Source organism: Dermacentor silvarum, chromosome 3 (genome assembly GCF_013339745.2).
Source record: "Dermacentor silvarum isolate Dsil-2018 chromosome 3, BIME_Dsil_1.4, whole genome shotgun sequence".
In the NCBI taxonomy this organism is placed as follows: domain Eukaryota; kingdom Metazoa; phylum Arthropoda; class Arachnida; order Ixodida; family Ixodidae; genus Dermacentor; species Dermacentor silvarum.
This window is the reverse complement of record NC_051156.1, coordinates 52,552,755-52,568,214: the sequence shown is the minus strand read 5'-3', so window position 1 is coordinate 52,568,214 and position 15,460 is coordinate 52,552,755. Positions and strand designations below refer to the sequence as shown.

The 15,460-nt window shown below is 47.4% G+C and overlaps 1 protein-coding gene across 1 annotated transcript in view; it reads right to left on the bottom strand.

Annotated features, from left to right (window-relative positions):
• The window catches only part of LOC119445433 (phosphatidylinositol 4,5-bisphosphate 3-kinase catalytic subunit beta isoform), a 102,730-nt gene that overhangs the window by 13,867 nt on the left and 73,403 nt on the right, over window positions 1-15,460 (bottom strand). Inside the window, exons 13-19 of the mRNA XM_037709718.2 lie at window positions 14,041-14,184; window positions 11,690-11,855; window positions 9,917-10,035; window positions 9,230-9,339; window positions 5,452-5,530; window positions 1,636-1,809; window positions 838-955 (exon numbers count right to left, since the gene is read on the bottom strand). Of these exons, the coding sequence (XP_037565646.1) occupies window positions 838-955; window positions 1,636-1,809; window positions 5,452-5,530; window positions 9,230-9,339; window positions 9,917-10,035; window positions 11,690-11,855; window positions 14,041-14,184 (910 nt within the window). The remainder of the gene's footprint in view (window positions 1-837; window positions 956-1,635; window positions 1,810-5,451; window positions 5,531-9,229; window positions 9,340-9,916; window positions 10,036-11,689; window positions 11,856-14,040; window positions 14,185-15,460) is intronic.

The following is a 15,460-nucleotide window of genomic DNA, read 5'->3' as shown; positions in this document are numbered from 1 at the left end:
TCTCCCTGTCCTGGTCCTGAGGAAGACGACGACACCCTCTTGGACTTTGCCCCGTTGGCTTAGCCCTCTTTGGCTGAGTCAACCTTGCCACTTGGCCTCGGTCAGCCACTTTGGAGGCTGGCCTCGGTCTTTAGGAGGGGGGAATGTGGGGATCGAGGTGCCTTCCCGCGCCTCGTCCCCCAGCTCGCGCGTGGCGCTTAGCTCGATCCCCGGGAACCGCCGCCGTAACGGCAACATGGCGGACACGGCTAGCGCGCCGGACTTACTTTCCCGCGCAAACCGTGCTTCTCCCCCCCGGAATTGGGCTTGCCCCGCGAGAACACGTCACCGGGACGCGCCCTGATTGGCCTCCCGCGCGGCGGCCCCCGGGTACCCTCTCCACCCGAGCTCTCGTCCGCTGAGCGCTTCCTCGCCGCGGCAGAGGCTCACAGGCTCGCAACGAGGTGGTTACATGAGACCTTTGTTCTCGCGACTCCTCGTTATCGCGCTTGGCGGACCGCTACCCGGTTAGCCCTAGCGCAGCGGGCGCGCGTACTCGATCGGTCTTGCGGCGAGCCTTGGCCCGTAAGCGCCGTGACTGTAGCACTGAGCTGTACCTTGGGTGAATAAACCCGTGTTTGTTGGCGATCTGACTCCGGAGCCTTCTCTGCGCCGTGTCGGAGAGTCGACGAACCCTGCCGTAGCGCCTTTGTGCGTTGCGGAGTGGAGGAGCGTCGTGCCCTTTCCTGACCGTCGCTCGTAGGGTAAGCCTTGTGCAAACCCATCTCCACACACTACTGAAAACACACTAATAGATGTACAGACGGCTCGCAAACGCTCATACGTCGGTAGGCTCACCTCTCCGTTGGACTTGACCATAATGTTGTCACTGTGCCGATCTGCCACACCGAGAACGTAGGTTGCCACGCAGTAGCCGGCGCACGACAAGGTGAAGTTCTCGACTGCTTTCTTCAGGCTGCAAGCATGCGGAGCGCTCAACAGGCAAGTAAAATGTTTTTTTTCAAGCGTAATGATTAACACTGTGTTGGCTTAATGAACACTTTGAGCAAGAAAGAGCGAGGAACAACCACGCAGAAGAGACAACAGAAAGACGGGATCGTCCTGCAGTGTGCTTGCTTTCCAACTTGCGGGTGCGTGTTTCTTGAGCACACTGGCCTCTATTTAACAATATTTTGAAGAGATGGCCGAAGGTGAAGTCCTTCTTTTGAAGATGTGTAGTCGAGAGAGACCACAGAAGAGAAAAACAAACCTGCGCCTGGTTCTGATAAAAAGACTCTCACGTGCATATTATGGAAATATCGGTAAAGCGCTTCTGGCTGCATAACGCTCAATTTTATTCAGAACTGATTTCTGTTACACCGTTTTGTTACCTACGACACCATAAAGGGCACGTCATTCGCTTTGACATCTTGAATTAAACTTAAATTCTAACTGGCATGCACTGAACATTGGCAGTCGTTTCTCGCTTTCTGTCGGTCGGTAAGTACTGCCTTACAGGGTGCTTTGTTTGATCTTGATGCACGGTAAGGGGCAGTAGTTATAGCGAGCTTGGCCCGCGCAATTGCACCATGAAGTTGTCTCCGTGTTCTTATCCTGACGCACTAAGCTCCCGTTCACCGAGGCATTTATGCATACCTCTCGGGCGTCTTATTGTGGTCCTTGATCCATGCCAGGAGCGAATCTTTCTTGAAGGCCGATGTGGCGCTGGAATTGTGCATCTTTTGGATGTTGGCAATTGTGTTAGACCGGCGCACCACCTCGATCAGCCCCACGTTGTGATCCGTCGACAGGCACTGGTAAGGGATCATTCTGGCTCGGATGGGAAGAAAAGCGGTGAGCATTCGCACAGAGCGCATTGCGACGTCACCACAATGCCATAAGTAGTCACTGTTCACTTCAGGTTTAGGATAGATAGTTGAGAAATTTTCGAACCGTGAATCGACAAATGCTAAAGGGTACGTTAGGTGCCGCTGCATTCTTATCCTGACATCCATCTGTCACCCATCCTGAAAACTATTTTACAACGCCGCTCACAGTGCCGTCGAGAGCGTTCGACCACCGCACCGCAGAACCAAAAGGAAGTCTTTTGTTACAGTGCTTGCTCAAAAATACAGTAAATGCCACCTAATTAGAACTCGAAAGGACAGACGAAAATGTAGCAGTTATCCTAACTTTAGTTCAGGCGAATGACACAAAAATCAAGAGCAATCACTTAATAAAAAGCATCGACTGTTTTAACCTGATTGCGGTGAACAAACCGATGTTACGTTATTGTACTCAGTGTGGAATGTCATCGCTCGCGCGTTAGCCATGCCCGTATTAGCTGCAGCATATGTTGGCTTCTCTTTCCATACGAGGAAACTGGCAGGAAAAGTGATGATGCACGGTAGCTTGAACCACAGGAACAGTATCTCTTCAATTTGTTGCTGTTGAGAGGTGTACATGTGCCTCCGGTGCTTCAAACAGCTGCCTTTCATGGAAGCGTGTAGCTTCTGTGTGTCTCTTATGATTCGAGACAACGATACCTCCCGAATACGAAACTTCGCTGCGCTTCGCGTCTTTCATGACGCCTTTTACTGTAGCCAGTGTGAGGCGCTCTGTGCTGTCTCTTTCTGACTGGCGCCATCAAGAGTCCAGAAACCCGAACGCGAAAACCGTTGATGCCACACCACCACAACTGCTCGATGGACTGGATTTTCTTCACCGTTTAGCATCAGCATTTTACCTGGTTGTCAGACTGTTTATGCTTTGTATCCGCGGTATGCGGTATGATGGCCCGGGATCGAAGTACGTGGTATGTTCGGTTTCAGTTTCGTTTCACCGGATTTCACCGAAAAAACGCTCCGCCCAAGCTAATTCTGTATATATTAGTTCTACCTATGAGTGGCCAACCAAAGTTGGTACCTTCGTTGCGTTTGAGCAAGTTTCATTTAGCCGAAGTCCACTGTAATTATTACTGCTGGTCTCCAAGCCAGTTTAGCCATGAGACACGCGCAAGTGCATGGCTTTGGCATAGTTTACTCCTCTTCTGGTATTCCTGAAAGCCCGGCCAACTGCAACCAAATATCTGTTTGAGTAAATTTAATATAAATGAGTAATATGGGCTATTTAGGCTATCTCAACAAAGCTACAGGAATGGTAATTGCCTAATTTTCTTTTAAGTAACAGCCTTCAGATTAGAGCACTGCACGGGCTCGGGCTTACCCGAAAGCCCAGGCCCGGCCCGGCCCGTGGGCCGGGCCGGGCCGGGTAGAGCAGTTTTTTCACGGGCTCGGGCCGGGCTCGGGCACGGCGTGTGCTTTTTGACCCGGGCCCGGGCCGGGCTCAGGCTGTTTGACGCGGGCCCGGGCCGGGCTCGGGCTTTCTGGTGGTGTGCATGGTAGGTGCAGCGAGTTATTCTCGGGCGTATCAACTCTGAAAAACATGTTTTTTTTCGGTCTCGGGCCGGGTTCGGGCCAATTTCAAGCTGGGCTCCGGCCGGGCTCGGGCCTAAGGTAAAGGGGTGGCGGGCCGGGCCGGGCGGGTAACGTAGATTATTTCCGGGCCCTGGCCGGGCCCCGGTCTCGCCATAAAAGTTTTGATCGGGCTCGGGCGGGCCGCGAACGTAAGAACGGGCCCGGGTCGGGCTCGGGCTGAAAAAAATCGGCCCGTGCAGTGCTCTACTTCAGATAGCACCATGGCATCTGAAATTTTCAGCGCATGCCGGCACCCCCAATCACGGCGGGCACTAGGTCAATATACCTGGTAGCGAAGCTTCCATAGGTGCCCATACGTTCAAAACATGGCGGTTCATCGGCGGTTCATAAGGCTTAGCGCCATCTATGTAAGGAGGGAACACTTCTGGCGGAAGAAAAATAATGTGACGTCATATCCTTTAAGAACAGAAGTGACGTTAATTTGTTCTCTAAGAAGTGAAATTTATTTTCGGAGGCCTGCCATTAGAACTGTATATTCAAATGCCCCGCCATTTGACTTGATGGGCGTTTCCAGCTTTCACCGCGGAAAGCGATGCAGGAAAAGTTCAGCCGTACGGGTGTCAAAACCGCACCCTTACGCAGAACATACTTTGTTTGGAGGCCGACGAACGCTTTGAGCGTAGAGTGATCGTCCTTTCGTCGGACGCCAAGCCCGTCGCCCAGCGCTGTCGCACGAAGACAACTTAAGTGAAGAATTATCTGGCGGTCACAACTCACTACAATGTGACTGAACATGTCAAGAAACAGTGAAACTACCCGCGTCACCAAATTCAGGCCAAACGTCGACAAGCAATGCAACACAACGTGTGAGGGAAGCGTATTGTAACAGGTGAACTTTACGAGCGCTCCTTTCTGCACACTTCAAGAGCTGCATTGCATTGCAAGTGATAGTGGCGTCAACGCCCGCCGCCATCGGTGGGCGCTCCTACGGTGGGCACTGAAAGAAGCAATTTATTGATAATTATCAAGTAAAATAGAGTTGTCACTTCTTTTCTCGCCATAACGTATATAAAATTTGTTAGAAATTTTGTTTTGGTTGAATGAATCTAACTGTGTATCGCTTTCATTAAAACATGCTTTTTTCTTTCCCAATGTTTGATCCCTCCCAACATAGTCGCGCTACAAACGCTGCTCCCATAACCACCCTTGCTGATGTCGGTGACCGTTCGTTCTGAACCGGTTTTCGCCCGAAGCTTCGCGACCTATTTGGATCAACCTTGGCGGGTATGCGTTGGCATTGCGTTGGTTCTCAAGGTTCTCCATTCTGCGTCAGTTCCGTCGAGCGGTAATGACTGCGTTTTACGCAGTTTCGGGTATGAAAAATGCATATCCTTGTTTGTTTTCGTGATGTATTCGCTCGTATGTACGACAAAAAGTTTCTCGGAGCTTGTTCCGCGTTTACGCTAAATGAAACTATAAGCATTTTGATTCTGGTAGAACAGCGCGTGCGCCCACTCTGCTTGTCTCCAAGTAGAGTGGACATGCACTATTGCCTTTTTCGCGACCCGAACGTTTGTGACCGTTGGTCGTTAACGAACACTAAAATGTCAGCACAAGAGCGCTCTTGCATTCACCCTCTTGAGGAATGGACTGCCGCTAGTCGGGATAGAAACCGTGAACAATTGACCCGCAGCAGGAAGCGTAGCCATTCAGACGAAGGCACTGCTACGGTTGCCGCTCATTTCAAGGTACCAGGCTCAATAAAAAGTATTTTTCGACTATATTTCGCTGTGATTTAGCGCAAGTACTATATCTAAAACCCTGAAACTGCATTCAAACATTGCACTCCTTCTTCCGCTGTACAGCACTCGCGTGCTCAAGATGCTTATATGGGAATAGAGCGTTCGCGAACGCTCTATTTTCTCTGCCACCCGCGATCACACGCCGGTTGCCGACGCCGGATTTTATGCGACACAAGGCCCTAAACGCTATCGCGATAAAAAAAATATAAGTACACAATTATTTCCCCACTTACCTGAAGTCGTAACCCTCATCCTTCCAGATCTTGTCCATAATGCGAATCATTTGCAACGTCAGCATGTCTTGCCGCAAATCTGTGAGGTACCAGGAAAAACTCACTGCCGCAAAAGAAGCGCTTTCTTCGACCAGCGATAGCTATTATAGTCTGTTGTTAGTGACTTCTTTTGGATGGCTCAATCAGCCTTTCGTATGAGAGGTAGCGCTCCCGCCGTTTCTTGCGGAAACAATTAATACCACAAGAGTTCACGAAAGCTGCTATTTACTTCACAATCACACATATTTTGTGCTCACACCATTCAGTGAGCTTCGATCGGCTTCGACAGGTGCAATAGTAAAACTATAGTCTACTGGAATATGACAGTGCTTCGTCCGCATAGCAAAGCAATGGGAGAACCGTTTTCGCTTCTGAGATGACACCACCAGTTGGGCGCTGCGATCAACCGGTATACCTAGCACACGAAATTTCAATATGTTGTGCGAAACTATCTGCATTATTAAACTAAAACCTTCTAAAAAAATCAGGCAAGTTTGCACTCGGTCGCGCAAATCTTAGGCACAGCGAAGCTTACTGGCTGCTACTGCTAGCTATGAACTTGGTTGCTGCTAGGTCTCACCTCGGTTTAACTTAACTACGCATGTAGGAAGGTATTCTCATGCGATCATTTTCGGAGGTACCTTCCCTTTCGCGACATTTCGCGTGACTAGCGCTGGACGCGTGAGCGCGTACGAGCGACAGCGCTCCTAGCATGCCACAAAAGCAGGCAGGCTAACCAAGTTTGGTACAGTGCCAAAACGCTGTCGCTTGCCGACGCCGAACGCGTTGGCGACATTTCGTGTGACTAGCGCTGGACTCGTCGGCGCCTAGGAGCCACAGCGTTCCTGGCATGCCACAAACGCAGGCAGGCTAACCAAGGTTGGCACAGTGCCAAGAACGCTGCTGCTTGCCGACGCCAAACGCATTGGAGGCCTGCCGCTCGATATCAATTGGCCAGCTTGGCTGTGTCTTGAGCTTTGCGCGGCCTAGTGCAAGCTTTTGCTTTTTTTTTCTCCTGGCTCAGTGCGCCGCGGAGAGAAGAGAGTCAGGGGTGCGGAAAGCAGGGAGCTGGCGAGGCGGAGACCACGTGCACTGCGCACGCTGTCTCCTCCTTCTCCTCCGGGTTGCCATGGCTACCTACGGCTACGCACCACAAATTACGGCAGGCTTAAACAGCCTCGCTGTTAAAAAATCACAATTCAATTTCATATAATTTGCAAAAAATAAGTAAGCTAAGCCATTAGGATACATTGACGCCGTCTGAGTTCGCACTAATCACAGATCATGCAGTGTTCCTGATCGTCAGTTTAGTGTTTCGGTTGCATAAGACAAACAAACGCTCGTCTGGGCGTTCCGTTCGTATGGACGCATGTTTTTGCTATCAAAGTACTTTGAAGTTATACAACGAAACACACGAGAATAAGACAGCCCGGAAGGAGCACCTGAACTCTGTCAGGTGGGTTAGACGTGATTCCTTTCACGATGCATCAGCCAGAAAAGTGTTACCAGGTTTCGCTCATGGAAAAAATAAAAGTCTCTGACTAATGCTGTCGCTATTATTTGGATAGCTAGCTGCTCAAAAGGGCGCGAAAGGGCAAGAATATAGCCAATGTTCCCGCTCTAAAAAAGGCCGGAGATGCTCCAATCGTTGTGCAGGAACCACGATACAGAAAAAACCTTTACTAACACAATGCTTGCCGCGCACATAAAAAAAATTCACAGCATATCCACGGGGTGAATGATGATGAGTGGACGAAGCTCCGGAGGGAATCATCGGATCTCCCGCTTAAGGGGACGCTAGCACAAACGCGTTAGAAACGTGCAGTACTCTCTAGTAAGGGGGAGCGGCCACAGCGTCTTACGCAGCCATTTACACATGCCGGAACGTGCACCGCGTTTGCCGACGCCATCACATGACTGCCGAGAGAGTATACCCCCCGTATTCATAAACGCTCCTCGACTTGAACTTGACTTGCCACCGCTTTGGGCAGCGCGTTCGAAACGCGTTGAAGGTAAGGCGGAGAGGCCACAGCGTCTTACACCAGCTTCTTACACGGGCCGTAACGCGCTAGCACAAACACGTTAGAAACGCGCTAGAAACGCGGCCTTTCGTTAATGTTGGGTATTTATTGCCATCGTGGTGCGTGTGTCCATGTCCGCTTTATGGTGCAGGCCATGGGCACAATGTTCTAAAACGCGTTAAGGCAATGCTAATACCATCAGGTGTTAAGACTTTCTTTTTTAAGTTACACACAGGCACGCTCACTGTCAAACCATGGATGGCTGAAAGGGGTTTTTTGTTCCCTGGGGCACCCATTGTATAATATGCAGAAAGGAGGACACAATTGAGCATGTATTTCTGGATTGTTGGGATGCTGTTTTTCTTTGGGATGTCCTCCAGCGCACAATCAAAAAAGAATTCCCCCTCGATGCGTCTGGCATTCGCTACTTGCCAATAGAAAGTGATGACGGCACCCCATTCGATATGGTAATGCTCATGGCCCTGCATAGCATTTGGAAATGCAGAATGGCAGTAAGGCACGCTGATCTCGACGCAAGAGCAGCTCGCCAGTATTTTAAAGAAAGCATAAGGGACTTTGTGGAAGAACAAAAGTTGCTAGAGTGTATCCCAGAATGGTTGCCTCGGGTGGAATTATTACTGACGATGAGACAAGTTTAGCGTGTACGCGTCCGCACAAGTTGAGCGGTCGTATTTAACGAATATTGTGATTGTGATTCTGTTTTGTGATTCTCTGTGAATTTATGTATTTCTGTGTGTGCCAAAGACCGGCAATAAAGAAAAAGAAAAAGCTTCGTGGCGTAGTGGGCTAACGCCGCGCGCTCGGAAGCGAGGGATCCCTGGTTCGATTCCGCGCTACGGACACAACTTCGGAATTTTTTTTCTCATTTTTCTCAGACTGGTTACACACTACTACTACTACGACGACGACGGGGACGAACGGGTGCCGCTATAAGGAGCTTCGCCCCTAAAAAATTTGCGAACGTGGCAGAACAAATCGCTGCTTAAAAGCCAATCGGCGTTCTCCGCACAGACATATGCATGACCTCCGTGAGAACTGTAGCCGGTTATCCCAGAGGCCCTGTGTTGCCCCGTTTTGGCTCCGGTTGCCTGCAATGACTCCAGGCTGTAGCGATAGATGAAGCTGCAGTAGACCGGTGTGCTCTAGCACCTCAGGTCGTCGTCGCCGGACGACACACTGCCCTATTCTAGTACACCAGAGGGAAGAGTGGCGCAGGCGATTCACGGAAATTGATGAAGTAGTCTGCCACGCTCATTTGACAGCACATGTTCTGTTTTCTGCCTTTTCACGCACATGCGCGGCTTTTTACGTGGTACTTTCTCTGCATTGAGTCCAGCGCGTCACTAGGATAATTGGGGTGACGTAGTTGATGGATATTTTTAAAGAAAAACACTCCAAAAAGACAAGATGCAAAAAAAGAGGCATATGGTACTGGCTTTAGGTTTCTGTTGTTTCCTGTTGAGTATACAGTCTTTGTTGTTGTTCTTTGCCACCGTGTTACACGTTTACCAACAAGCCCAGTCTTCATTTTTACTGTTTGCGGAATCACTCTTTTGATCCCCAAAATGCTTATTTGTTTGGGTGATATTGTTTACTTAGCGTGAGCTTCTCCCGAATAGAAAGGAATGCAGGATGGATTTAGAGGGATGAATGCTGTATTCCTTATCTTCCAGCATATAACATTCCAGCCGACTTACCATCCCCGTATTTGAAGATAATGGCAATGTCTTCCGCGGCAGAGTCGCTATTTTCAAAAACTAGCCAAAGTGGTTTCATTTTGGAGTCCATAAACCGGCATTTTTCAGGCCTGCAAAAACAGGAAGAAAATCGCTAGCAACGGACAAACATTCGGCCCAACAGACTAAAAGATGTGTAATAGCCTGGTCCAATAACTTTATCCCGAGCATAAGAGACAATTTAGCTGTCTTTACTATCATCGAAGTTTTTGTACATGCAGAGAAATGCAGTTTTATGTGTGAGCCATGTGAAGGGTTGCTATAAGCATAAGCATTATATTGTCAATATAAACAACATTATTTGCTCGTCGAGCTGCCATCCGAGCGCACGCGCACCTAAGCAATTAATCCTTCAGTAAAAAAATCATACTGAAAATTTACGTCTAACACAAGAGCGTACAAAAATTTGTACAAATTTGTACTAAACACAGCTACCTAAACGTCATCACAAACTTAACCATCGCGAAGAGTACGACATATTACGCCCAGCTTCTACGGCCTTCTGCGGATGTACACCGGCCGCGGTCCTTCATCTAACATTTTAGCAAGCGCCATGAAGGGTCCTTAAATGTCAACACTGGTCAATATACAATTTTGTGAAATAAGGAAGCTAGGTAGCTACAGCTACGTCAGACTGATCAGCCTCACTTGATGTGGCTGAAGACGTGGCATGGATCCAGCGGGCTGCACAGGTTGCGGAAGGTCGCCCGGAAAGTCTCCTTTGCCATGCTCTCCCGCATCGAGGCCACCAGTTTGTCTCGGCTGTCCTGTCTTGACACGGTTCGTGCAAAGAGAGGACAAAAAGAACACTCCTTACGCCCTTGCTCCTCTGTACTTACAAGATCACAAGGAAAACCATCACAGCGATGGCTAAGCCAAGTGATAACAGCGATTAAGCACAATCACTCCAGATCTGAATTAAAGGACTTTCAAAGTATCCTTTTAAGTTAACACTGGGCCACTGCCGTCCAGCCTAATACAAACATATTCCTTCATCAGTCCATCTTACCTTCTGAGGCCCTGGACTGCGTTTGTCTTGCATTTTATGCCCCCTCTGTTGCTCCAAACATGAAGAAAAATAGAACAGCGCGTGCGTCCACTCTGCTTGTCTCCAAGTAGAGTGGACGTGCATCATCGCGGACTATGACAACGTTCGGAAATAGAGTTACACGCGGCTTAGACCGTTACTTTCCCAAAGAAGAAATGCGCGCACTCCCATAAACGTATATACATAAATCAAACGTTAAACATTGCTTTTCAGCGGGACCACTAATGAAGCATATGTATGGTGGTAGTGTACGCATTAGTGGTAAGCATGTAGCATTAATGAAGCAATAAACTTGAATCTGAATCTGAATATGAACGTGCCGTCCTTGACTCTACTTTGCATTATAATTTGCACACATTTTCCTTATTATTCAGGACGCCATCGATCTATTATCATTACGCCAAACATTTCTTTTCATATTTCGTAACTGGAATCACTGTCCTCTGCTCAAAGCAGCATTAGCGCCTCATTGTTTTTCTTTTTTTACTGTTACAAATATTAAGCATACAGTCGCTCACCATAAATCACATACGATATTCTGCTAGTGCAGTACTAAAACGAGATTTTCGCGCAACGCAGCTTCGACCTCCAAGGCTGCTGAGTGCAGTCTCGACCGTACAGATTTCGATTGAGCGAAGCGGTTAAGTTGCACACTGAAAACACTGCCAAAGACAAGGACGATTGATCAAACGAGGCAGCGCAAGTGTTGACACGTTCGTGTACTGAGCCCTCTTTTTGGTGAACGTAGCACAGACAGGAGCCTGCTCAGGAGAGGAGCCTGCTCGAAGCTACCAGATAGAGTCCAGATGGGTGCCGCCATTTCTCATAGCCATGCAACAACAATTTTATTTCACGTAACACACACATATTGCGAATATTATTGAACAGTCGCTCCGGAAACAGCAGGGAATGCAAGCTTGAGAACCTCGGTACTTCTGGAGCTCACTCCTGTTCATCATCATCGCCATTTTCATAATTTATTCGCAAAAGAAGATGATACAGAAGTGTATGCGAAATCTGCATTTTTAGTCAACGGCTTGCTGGGATCTATTTAATATATACACTGAGAAAAATTAGAGCCGGGCATAAAGTAGCTATACTAGCATACAAGCAGGGCGTGCAGTGGGTACGCTAGGATACTAGATTGCAGCAGAAATAGAAACTAAGGTTAAGCGTTACAGAAAAGTGCCGCAATTATATTTAAAAGAAACGTTAAAGTTGGGATTACATTTACCATCAACAGGAAGATTGTTCGAAATAGTCAATCCGGCAATGCAAATCATTATTTCCCGTGAATAATTTTTACTAAGTGCGGGTGAGAAATTACTCCCCCTCCGTCATCGTAGCAAAACGAACAGTGAAGAGGAGCCTGCCTTTCTTTTGCTGGCTTCCAAGTGAACCTGCTCGCCCAGGGTGCGCAGCTTGAACATGGCCTCGGCTTGGCGCAGCAACGCCTCGCGATGCTCCGGCGCACCGTGGCAGTACGCCTCGAGAATCAGGCCGAACTTCACGCTGAGAGCCGCCACGTGCATCTCGCACCTGCGCCGTAGTGTGAACGGGAACAACGAGAAAGAGTGGGCTTCCGCCTTGCCCCCGCTTTGTAAGCGGTTATTTCTAAAGGTACCATTTCTGCGAGGCCCAACAACATGAAAATAAGCATGGCAGCGCTTTCTGCGGGCTGTCTAGTAGCAACGTTCGGGTCGAAATTAAAATGAGCACGTGACAAAATATAGAAGAGAATGTTCCCCTTAAGTTCCACTATACATAGCGCCGAAGAAGAAGAAAGCCAAAAAACTCTTTTATTAAGAATATTAGGGATTGAAATAAGGTTGATAATAGTGTGCGCACAACTGTCTCTAATGGAAAGCCGCGCTGAGGAGTGCTATAGCATGAGCTCTTCTTATCACCGGCACTTTTCATAGCCACCTAATAACCTCCAGCTAAGAATTCGATCCGCTGTAAAATAGATATAGTCTATCAATCGAACATAGTGTTTCACAAATGCGAAAATCGTTATATGCTCCATTACGCGAAAATCTAGCACCGTCGGCGTCGATACCGAGCGATGTTACTAAATTGAATGGTCGACGGCGCAAAAATAAAAAAACGCGTCAAGAATCCTCAGATTGATGTCAAATTCCTCAGGGAAGTTCCTGTAAACAAAGTAAACCAATGGCTTCGAAAAGAAAATTGTGCAAATTTCTGTCTGGGTGAGAATCGAGCCCGGGCCTATGGGGTCGTAGACCAACCAGCATGCTTTCCCGACGCCATGGGAGCTCCACGGTTCTGGCTTACTAAAGGTGTGTCTAGTGCGTGCGTCATTGCACACGTCACGTCGCAGCCATCTCGCGACTAAAGGTGTGGCCTAGTGCGTGCGTCATTGGGCACGTGATGGTGCACCCAATGGGAAGGAGGTGGCGCCACGTCTTCAATGTATAAAATGAGCATAAAGTAAAAAAATAATAATGTCTAATTAAACGCCGCTCAGCGGTGCTTTGCGTTATGAACTCCTCGCGGGCAAGCGAGTGCGTCGAGACGCTAGGCGCGTTTTGCTTTGGCCTTACCGAGGCGCAGTTAGCCCTTTCAGGGACGGCGTCCACATTTGAGGACGCGACCTATTTTTGCCATTTCTGTGCAGTAGCCGCAAATAATAGAGCACAAACATTTTGCTTAGGGTAAATTGAACATTCTGATAACCCATGTTACTTCTATTTTACTTCTGAGTGACATGTATCGTTACAGAGCACCGCTTTGGCGAAGGAACTACCCTGCTTTACGTGAAGTTTGACGTGGGGCATGTCGGTAGCAACTTCGAAAAAATTTTTTTCTTTTTGAAATGCTTGTGGCCAATGAATAACTTGCGCATGTAATTCGAGCGGGCGATTCAAACCTTTTTATGAAGAAACGTAGCATGACTGACTTTACAATATTCAAATAATTAGTTGCTCTGTAATTATCCTGACTCACCATAAAACGCACAAGCAGTCATTCTACCGCCTTTATTTGCTTTCAGTGGAGTCTCAAGCATCCTGGCACAAAATTATGTTTCACACATGTGTCGACAGTCGATCATAATTCGTGTCTCAAGGGGCTAGAACACAGGCGAGAGCTTGCGCGGACAAGGAACGCGCGAAAAAAAAACAACATTGCACTAAAGGGACTATAACGCTTTCGACATTCCCACACGCAAGCATTCTTAAGCGTCTCTGCTGAATTTTTAGCGTCTATTTACGCATAAACGTCTCGGCGACATCACTCGGACAAATACAGTGCATCGCAACAGCCTCGCAATATGATGGTGGTCTTACAGCGATTGACACGAGTTGCACAGAGAAGTTATACAATTATTATGCTTGTATCGACAATTCCATGCTCTCTTGAGTTCTCATTTCATTTTATCTACTCTTCATATATGCCGAGAAAACACGGGGATTGCGGGAGATGAAATGCAAGACGATGAGCAACACAAGAGCAAGGTAAGAGCAGGAGCCAACGTGACAGGTGGACCTGTCTTCTTCAAAGGTGACATATGAAGAACGCCTTGAAAAACACAAGTCCACGTGTCGAAACGTTGGTTCGTACTCTTGCCTTGTTCTCATGTTGCTCATCGTCTTCATATATACTGTAATTTGTCGCTTAAGCGGTCATCATGCAAGGATGCCTATTATAAAATATCAGGGCGCATGAATGGGACACGTTTAGCCAACATGCACTCAACGCTTACCTCATCAGCCAGAACATCTGATGCCCGATGTGCCTGTTTTTCAGGGCCCTTTCGAGAAGAAACTTGACTAGATCACACTCCAGGTATGACTCGTGCTTGAGTGCTTGTACGAGTTGGAGGAGGTACAACGACAGCTCTTCGTCGCTATTTAGGAATAAAATAATAATCATCAAAAATATATTGCAGGTATATCACCTGTTTCATCGCGCTTGAAACTCCTGTTAGAGCATAATGCTCAAAAACAATGTAACAGGAAGTTGCAAAAGTACAGTCAAGCGCATTTACGGCTAAGTACTATGTTTTTTTCATCTATTGTGCCCACTACTTGTGATTGCGGGATTAACCGCAGTGCAGTCCATGGCCGTTTAATTTGTCAACGTACAACACCCTTAAAGATCGGGAGAACGGCATATATGTCTCTCCAAAACAATCTACCGTGCTGCACTGGTCAAAGATTACGACGCTCAGGTTTTTTTTTTTTTCATAATAAGAGCGCGAACACTGCCTGCACAAAGTCATATAGGCGGCTCATTGACCGCTATTCTGACCGTGCCCAACCTCAACATTCGTCGACCGATTCGGACAGTGACAAAAGACACCATGCAGTGACTACGTTAAGCAAGAAAACTCTAATAGCTCCTCTTCCTCTCCTACATGACTTTGTGTCCCATCTGGTTAAATATGAAGTACTCCCAATCAATGAAACGATAATCTAAATTCAGTAGTCACAATCGGGTTCACATTTTAAGCCTTATTAGATGACCAACCAACGCACCCCTCTGTAATGTCTTGAAAAATACTGTTGGAATGTGTAACAGTAAGGGTAGACAATTTGTTTTTATAATGGCGTAATATTCAACCGATAGATACAACAGCGTACATCAAAAAAAAAAAAAAGCACGCGAGCTGGTTATTTTTTAGAACGATTGAGAACGTCATTCAGTGAGATGAGATAATGGTTAGAAGAAAGAACCTTTGGTTTATATAGTAACAGAATGGGTGCCGCTAAAGAGAAACACCAATGGAGGCGAAATATGCGATGGAGTAGCGAGATGAGAAAGTCGTCAATTGTCGCATGGGTTCGGCAGATGCGGAAAATGTTTAATTGGGGTGTTCTAACAGGGACCTTCGTCATGCACTAGACTTAATTGATGGAACAATGACTTTCGCAATGATGATGATATAATTTATGAAAGAATTAGGCAGTAATGTGCGGCGGCAATTTTAAAATTTTTTTAATTCACATTGTCAACCCTTTGGTGGGGTATTACAGGAGTTGTGTTTTGAAATAGCATACTCGTCAACAGCAATAATTGGCAGGAACAAGAAAACAGCTGGCTAAAATGAAAACAAGCAAAAAAAAGAAGAGAAGGCATACACAAGGCAGAGTACTCGCAAACATAGTTGTTCACATAATATA